The sequence below is a fragment of the Siphateles boraxobius genome, unplaced genomic scaffold, assembly GCF_051911475.1.
Source record: "Siphateles boraxobius isolate OS27281-9 unplaced genomic scaffold, OSU_SipBor_1 25, whole genome shotgun sequence".
In the NCBI taxonomy this organism is placed as follows: Eukaryota; Metazoa; Chordata; class Actinopteri; order Cypriniformes; family Leuciscidae; genus Siphateles; species Siphateles boraxobius.
The window spans coordinates 21,291,220-21,299,814 of record NW_027508866.1 but is presented as its reverse complement, the minus strand read 5'-3'; the positions used below and the strand labels follow the sequence as shown (position 1 = coordinate 21,299,814).

The window sequence follows — 8,595 nt, the reverse complement described above, 5'->3', positions numbered from 1 at the left end:
TGTGAAAATTACTTAATCTAACTGGAATCTAACTGATTTCAAAGTTGAATTGCAACAGAAAAGCAACCCTACCTATCTTTTCACAAATTAGATTAGGAATTAAAACCACATTTTATTTTTGTATTGAAAGAAATGCATAATCAATCTATTCTTTCAAGCAGCTCTATATATCCACAACTCAACTTGATTGTGACGTCACAGCAGATCGCACTCAACTGTAGTGTATTATTTTGAGAATTAATCCCGTAATTGTGTATAATATATTAATTATGTTGAGATTTAATTGCATAATACTAGCTAATTTATGTTCACAGTCAAAGTTTTTCGTTTGTGTAATTTTATTTTTCTACTTATAGGATTTTATATATTTTCTCCAACTTATATGCGTAGCCTATAGAAACAAATTCATAAGGAAAAAAGGGTAATAAGTAGGCTAATTAATTATTAAATAATAAATCATCTCCATGGTGAATTCCAAGTGATCAAGGGCTTTTTTTTTTTGCCAGAGGAAGAATTGCGATAAATGTGGATATCCAGAAACAGTAAATCATATACACAGTATTACTAGAATGTATAGTCTAGCGTACAATAGAGAAAGACTTGAATTAATTAAGTCACTAAAGGATATATTAGGAGAAGGAACAAATTATATAATACACAATAAAGTATTACATTTTTTTAATGACACAGAACTGGTAAAAAATATATAATTACATTTTTTTTTTAAATGTTATACTATACTCCAATCCAGTAGGTGGCGGACAATGCACCTTTAAGTTGGACCTTTACCAACCGCCATTTAAACAACAGAAGAAGAAGGAAACAGAGGAAAGGCATACACATTTGGAGTGGAACGCAGCCTTTATTTGTACTTCAAAACAATTATTACCGTCGCAGATATTACTTTAGGTCGTATAATTATGGCACCCTGACACATTTTTTGCACCAAGTATTTCCAGCAAACTCGCGAGACTATTCACGTGTCACATCATCAAATGTCTATAATAAACCTTACCCGCATTTAATGGTTCCGCACGGATATATGAAAAGATTTATCCAACGTACAGTTGTCTCTGTGTGGTTGACATCAACATTATTTAAGTAAGTTGAATATTCACAATTAACACTGACTCAGTCAAAACACGTAGATATATTCTTCTCGTTTTTAACGCCAGCAGTTGTCAAGTTGTTTATGCCTACACTCAAGTTAAAAGTACACTCATGTTTTTATGCTAGCACGATGACATTAACGTTAGCCACTTCACATATTTTGTGATGCTGCTGAGTTACAACGTCAACAACTGTCTTTTTGAGTCTATTGACTGTTCTCGTTTCAAAATATATACAGTAAAACGTATTTTTAAAGACGTGTTAGGACACTCTTTAAAGTTTATGTGAAAGAGGTTTCAGATTAAATTATTTTCAAGTTAAAAAAAAAATTCTTCACTGGCTAGTCTTTGTCCTATATATTTTAGATATATCTGGCGTAAAACTTCATACAACATTTGTATTTATCGAAAATGTGTGCTGATGCTATCCTGTTTAATGGAAGTGATATTGTTAAAGGCGTTTGTAATACAACTCAATTCAGTTTGTTTAAAGAATCAAACACATCGCAAAATGGCACAATAATGTCATGCAAGTTGTAAAAACTACAACACATCTGGTTAAAAAAAGCATCTTTATATAAAGAGTAGTCACTGTCAGAGAATGATCAATAATGAAGGCTGTGAAGCGTGAAATCACGGCGGTTTGATCAGTGCATTTGAGCGCGTCCTGATGCGGCTGGTCGCGTGGCTCTATTGTTCGCGTCACTCACGCGTTTATTTAAACAATAACAGAGCAAACTCCCATAACGCCAATCATATGACGCGTCACCATAGAGACTTCACACCGCAGACATGTCTATGCTTCATATACCACTGATCTATTATACAGATTCTATCCACACGACGCGCGTTCTGTCGTGTCACGTGAAAAACGTCATCTGGAAAGAACTGCTCGCATGTGAATAATAGTAGTAAACGTATCTTTAAAGGAATAAACAGGAAGTTATATTATATTAACTAAATTAATAAAATATATTTACTTATTAAATGATATTTAAAAATATATTTTCTTATACTGTTGGCATGCATGACATTTATTATTACAATTAAGCACATTCTTCACAATTTTTTATTACTGTAAGTGACACACACAAACACACATTATATAGGCTAGGTATATAACATTTTATCTACATTTTAATGTATGATTTACTTTACTTGCATTTAAAATGATTATTATTTTTTGTTTTTTACTAGAGAGAGTCTACAAATGTGTGTTCATTGGAAAAATATGATTCATTGCGATAAAATTCTTGTGACAGTTAAATAATAAATAGGGTCCATTTTCTACTGCAGTTCTTGTTTTTAGTGTTAAATGTGAACCGGACATGTTCTTGATGATCTTTTCGATATTCATCAGACAATGCTGGGTCGATTACTTACAAATTGTAATCGGTTACTGATTTCAAATTACATGACAAATTACCGGGGACAAATTACACAAAATTACACAAAAATTGTAGTTCGTAAAATAATGAATTGCATCATAAATTGAAGGTAATATAATCAGACTATTTTTTAATTTCTTTTAGATTACTTTTGACCTTACAATATTACCAATAATATTGCACCATATTCATATAAAAATACAAAGAGAAAGAAAATATATTCCATTCTTTATCAACAACAACATTAGGTGCATTAAATATCACATTGCTTCAGGGTTTTCCAGACTGGGGTTGTGAGATTAATGAAAAGCTAATAAGTACTTAAATCATAAAAATGTAGGCTAAAATTAAAATAAATTGTTTTAAAATAAAAACAATCAAAATAAAACGCTTACTAAAAATATATATATTTTTTTGTTTACCTTCATGTCATGTGACCATTAGACAACATCAGAGAACCGTGAATTAACTTTATTTATTATTATTATTATTATTATTATTATTATTATTATTATTATTATGGGCTTAACTTATGAAGTTTAACTCTCAGGGGATTTCAAGTAAGTATATTAGGACAAAGAGGTTCAGCTGACAAAAAAAGTTGGGGAATCTCTGGATTGTATCTAAAGAGCTTCTGAACGTATATAAACGGTAGACTTTTATAGAAAGGAAAAAGGTATTAGACAGGGAGAATCAACGAATTATGAAAAATTTACTGCCACTTTAAAAATAACATGTAATCAATAGAAAAGTAACAGTAGTCTGATTACGAGTATTTTAAAAGGTAATATAATCTAATTACAAATACTTAAATTTTAGAGTCTGATTACATAATCCATAATCCGTTACTCAGCACTGGATCAGATGTATGTAAAACCAAACAGAATGTGTTTTAAAGATGAAAAATGAAGGTTGGTTCTTAACCATCCAAATTACATAGACTTGAGGAAAAAGTAACTTTCTAGTGACCGCTACATATTACATCTGTAGGTGGCCTCCATAGTATTCGTAAATCTGCTTTAGTCAAAGAATATACAGTGTAAGCAACCCCTGCTGCAACAGTTAATTAAACAGGATTTGATATGGCGTGAGCCACGTGTGTCCACTAGATGTCAGTGAAGGCCAGAGGTGTGTGTTGGTGAGGTTTGGAGTTCAGTGCCAGGAGCTTCCCCTGAGAAACAGTCCAGACTCCAGACTAAAAAACCCAAACATCCTCAGCCTGTAAAGCACGTCGCCTGGCCAGCTGGCAGACTGCCTTCTCTAGGGCTGCTGTTCCCACAGGGAGGGAGAGCAAACATGTACACGTGTGTGCGAGACACTCAAATGTGTACATGTGGGTACTGACACCTGAGGCACTTGTTCACATGTTGCTCAACACGAGTCAATAACTGTTACGTTAACAAACTAGGGGGGGGAAAACCCCTGTTGTACGTTTCATCTTGTTATCTGAGGGTAAATCTCAGCCCTGAAGCGTTGCAAATACAATAGGGAGGGAGTGATATATAACACTTTTTTGTGTGTTGTTGACTTGAGAGAAACTGCATGAGAATGTGTGAGAACAATATTAAGACCAGCTGCCAAACTGCACATTTTTAGGGACTGCTACATGGGGAAAAATTATTTGTTTTGAGGTCATATAGCAAATCCTGCAGTAACTGAGAGACAAAACTATGCATTCTGAAGTCATGTTTTTCTTTCTTTTTCAATTTTAAACCGGTGATGAATGTTAATAAAGTCCACCAGGCAGAAGAATTATGCAATGTTAGACATGTTAGAGTCTCCTAAGCACGTTCAAGCCTGTTAACCAGATCTGTGTTGGGAATCAGTTTTTCTATGCACTTTACAGTCATAACAATCACTCTTTCCTTTCGCACAGGGTGTGGAAGCGCTGAGTTCAGACAGCGCCACCAGGTGTACAAGAATGAGCTTGGGAGGACAATCAAGAGGTGAGCATCGGTCGACCTGGGGACTTTTTTAATTAGCATTGTGTGCTTAAGCTAGCATGAATATGACTGCGCATTCCTAGGGATAATTATAAAAACAAACTTCTCACTGTAGGCCCATGTAGTTAAGTCAATATGAAAACAAATAGGCATACAAAATAAATCTGAATCGTATTTTGGTTTAGAGGCCGCTACTTGAGTTTTTTACACTACCTTTCAAAAGTTTGGGGTCTGTAAGATTCTGTTTTGATAAAAATTAATCCTGCAATTCGGCAAGAATGTAATAAATTGATCAAAAGTGGAGAGATTTCTCATGTTAAAAAATTATATTTCAAATAAATGAAACTTTTTATTCATCAAAGAATCACGAGAAGCAGCACAACTGTTTTCAACATTGATAAAAAAAATAATAAATGTTTCTTCATCATATTAGAATGATTTGTGAAGGATCATGTGACACTGAAGACTGGAGTAATGATGCGGAAAATTCAGCTTTGATCACAGAAATAAATTACATTTGAACATAATATGAAAATAGAACAGTTATTTTAAATTGTAAGAATATTTCACAATATTAATGTTTTTACTGCATGTTGAGTATGAGACTTCTTTAAAAAACATTAAAAAATCTTTTTTATACTGTACATTATGATGTTGTGATGCTTAAGCTCACTTGTGTATGTAAAACAAATCATTTTAGTTTTTAGTTTAAAAAAATTTGATTTAGATAAAAAAAAGTATAGAATTTTAATACCGGCCATTTTGCGGTTGTCGTCAATAACATGAAAATAATTATTGATTATATAAGTATATAGGTAATATAAATATTGGACAGAATTTTCTGTGCATCCCCAAAATTTAAATTGACCCTTTTTACTTTCTTAAAGATCCCATTTGTCAAAACTGAAATTTCCTGGCTTTTTTCATGATAGCAGATGTCTAGGGGCTATGAAACTGCCATATAAGTTTCAAAACAGTCAATCCACAGACAAATGCACACAGCCTGCATAAAGTAGCTGTGTCTTTTCACGAGCTATTGTGACTTCCGTATAAATGTGATGCGTCTCGGCCATAAAGCTGTGTTTGAACACCAAAATGACTAAAGGCGATTGTCAAATAGCAAGTGTGTTCTGTGCCTTAGTGTAAGTAAATATTTGTCTATATCAGCAGGTATCAGTAGCCTATTTTTGTCATTCAAAAAGAGAAACCTAAACTAGGACTCCAGATAAACAAAGCCGCGCTTGCTTACCATTTTCAATATTAATCTTGCTGATCACTTTCTTCATTCCAGTCGGCTCCTGTTATAATGAAAATATATGTGTAATCGAATGCTCAGGTAAGATTGCGTTTTAGAAAAGCCTTCTGTCTGTGCCATCTTGACTTGTTTGCTTGCTTTCATCACTTTCGCTTTAATTCTTGTGCGCCGACTCCTTTGCTAAACTGAACAGCCAATCAGAGTTCTCTCCCTCACCGACGGCCCAAGGCAGATTCAACATGCTGATTCGAACGGTGCAGAACACACCGAAAATACTAAGCCCACCGATGCTCAAAAACGGCCCGACAGCCGACCCTCGGCTTGGTGTGTCCCGGCCTTTACTGGGAAAGTCAGGTCAACTTCAACATCGTGACGGCGAGTTTTGCACGTACGAAAAAAAGTGATAATCTAATCGAAAAAGAGCTTGAAGTGTAGTTCACTCCACAAGTGGAAGTCATAGATGATATTGACTTCTGTAAGTAAATACCTGTCTCCTTCAAGAACATTCTCACTTTTCAAACTTCCCATTGACTAGCCGCATAGTCTACATTCCTCAATGTCCTTCCGGCCCACTTTCCTCCCATCCGTGTGTGTGTGTGTGTGTGTGTGTGTTAATGCCTGTAAAAGAATGAGGTTAGGGTGGAGAAGAGACATACACCAGAGGATATCATGTTTTTGTGTTTCATTGCACTGATATGCGTGCGTCACACCAATCACAGAAGCTTTACTTATGGGAAAAGACTATCCTAAGTAATGTTTAAGATAACCCATGAAGTATTGCGGGCAAATACGATGATCCCCGTGCAGGACTGTGTGTGTGAGTGTGTGGTGGTGCTAAGAGTGGACGGAGAAAAGCCCTTTGCACCACTTTCCCAGGCTGTCGGTCAGGAAGGTTGGGTTTTTTACACCGTGACCACCTTGTTGCCCTTTCCGGGGGAAATCCGAGACAAACACGAAGAAGGGGGGGGCGGTCGGGGGGGACAGGAAAACCGGCCCTGGGAAGAAGGAGAAGAAAGGTGTTGGCCACACAGCATGAGAGAGGCAGTTGCTTTCAGGGCTTCTCAAAGGACCATATACCTCCCCTCCGTTACCCCATTGTCAACGGCCGCTCCTGTCCCGCTCCCCCTTCCTCCTCAAAACTGGCTCATCTTCTCACAGTTTTGAGGCCTGGAATCACTGCCCCAAAATACAAAGCCCCAACACCTCTAACACAACAATAGACTCCTCCTTTCTCTCCCTGTTACGCGTATTAAATGTTAATTTCTGACCCTTTTTTACTTAATTCAAATGCGGTGTGAAGTATCCACATGTAACAATAGCTGACTGGGAAAAAGGAGTCAAGGAGTGCATTACAAAGGAAGTAAAATAGTTAAGCCTGTATCCTGGATTTAAGGGGGAAGAGTTAGGAAAGTCTTACGGTGGTGGGAAAAGCGCATCAAAACAGTGTAGAAAGTGAGCATGGAAACAAAATTCTGTTTACTTTCTTTAATAAGCATTCCTGGTCTTCTTATGAATGATTCATTGCTGCATTTTTTTCTGAAGGAAATCAAATTTGGTGTTCGCATTCTTTTGTCTTTCGTTTTCAGCAGACTTTTTCAAATGCTCCCTTCCAACCACCTGTCATATAGACACCACTTTTCACGATCCAGTCAGGTTATACTTGTCAAATATTCTGAAAAGTGGGTTGCGATTACGAATGCGGTTGCATTTTGTCTCTTGCAGCTCAAGTGAAGTGTGCACATTTTGTGGCACTAGTAGCACCAAACAAATTTGCAGGAATATTGTCTGTTTTCAAACATTGCCTGGTCTCCATTTAGTCAGTCAAACAGGTATTCCTGCCCCAAAAAACTCACGCCATTGGTTTAGCCGGTGTTATTTTGTATAAATCAAATTGTATTTTGATTTAAAAATGGCAACGCTTTTGTAAAATCATCAGACCAACGAAGGTGCACATGCTCTCAGTGTTGGGTTTAATGTATTACTAAGTACTTAATAACTGTAATTGAATTACTTTTCCCTTGAAAAAGTAAAGTAAGGGATTCCTATTAATTTTCCTGAAATTTAATTAGTTACTTCTGATGTAATTGCATAAAATACTTTATAGGCTATTTACATCAAAATTTTACATCTAACGATAAAATGGATGTTTTAATGTAACCTTCTCCCTTTAAATACTTTGGTCAGTTGAAGAATAATTTATGTAATTTTATATTATTTATTTGAAAGATTTAAAAGAGCAGTTTCATGTTTATCTTTGTATTGTTCAACTGGTGGAGGCTTCTTAAAGAGAATAATTAGTACAGTAATCTAATTACTCTGTTGAAGATTAGAGTAATTAGTAGCTAGTATTCAATTACTTTTTTTAGAGTAACTTACCCAACACTGTTGTAAGCACAAATGGGAAAAACAAGGTACCTGTTACAACGTTGTTTGCAGTCTTCGAGGCTGGACAGTTACGATATTTCACTAGCATTTGCATTTCAAAATAAGAGCCCCGGTTTATTTTGGACTTCTTTATAATTAAAACTCCAGCATTATGTAGAATTTTATTCTGCCTATTGATTGTATTTGGGTTAAAAAAATAAACTGTACCTGGGATTTTAATCAGTTTTTAGAATATACATGATTATTCCATATTATTTAATTCCATAATTGTTAAATAAACAGTTTAAAGCCAAAATATTAAAAAAGTCTTAGTTTTTGTATTAAAAACTTGATGACTATTAAAAATGTTGCTCGTAAATATCTGCGTGTATTCCTTAATTAAGAAAAGCCAATTATTTAATACTTTTTCATTGCCCCCATTACAGTTTATTATACAAAAAAAGGGGGAAAGGAAGTAAACAGAATGAATGTGATTATCATTAATTTTGGTGATAAAAATGCAATGATATAATTTT

The 8,595-nt window shown here is 35.0% G+C and overlaps 1 protein-coding gene across 3 annotated transcripts in view; it reads left to right on the top strand.

Annotated features, from left to right (window-relative positions):
• Positions 1–794: 794 nt before the first annotated feature.
• Positions 795–8,595, top strand: part of exd3 (exonuclease 3'-5' domain containing 3) — a 43,978-nt gene continuing 36,177 nt past the window's right edge. For 2 of the 3 annotated variants that reach the window (XR_013207134.1, XM_077243153.1), the window contains exons 1-2: positions 795–1,101; positions 4,374–4,443. Coding sequence is in view for 2 of the 3 variants with exons in the window: in XM_077243153.1 (XP_077099268.1) it covers positions 4,419–4,443 (25 nt within the window). In the remaining variant the exon portion in view is untranslated. Of the gene's footprint in view, positions 1,102–3,649; positions 3,831–4,373; positions 4,444–8,595 lie in introns of those variants that run through there. The other variant, XM_077243154.1, reaches the window with a different exon arrangement.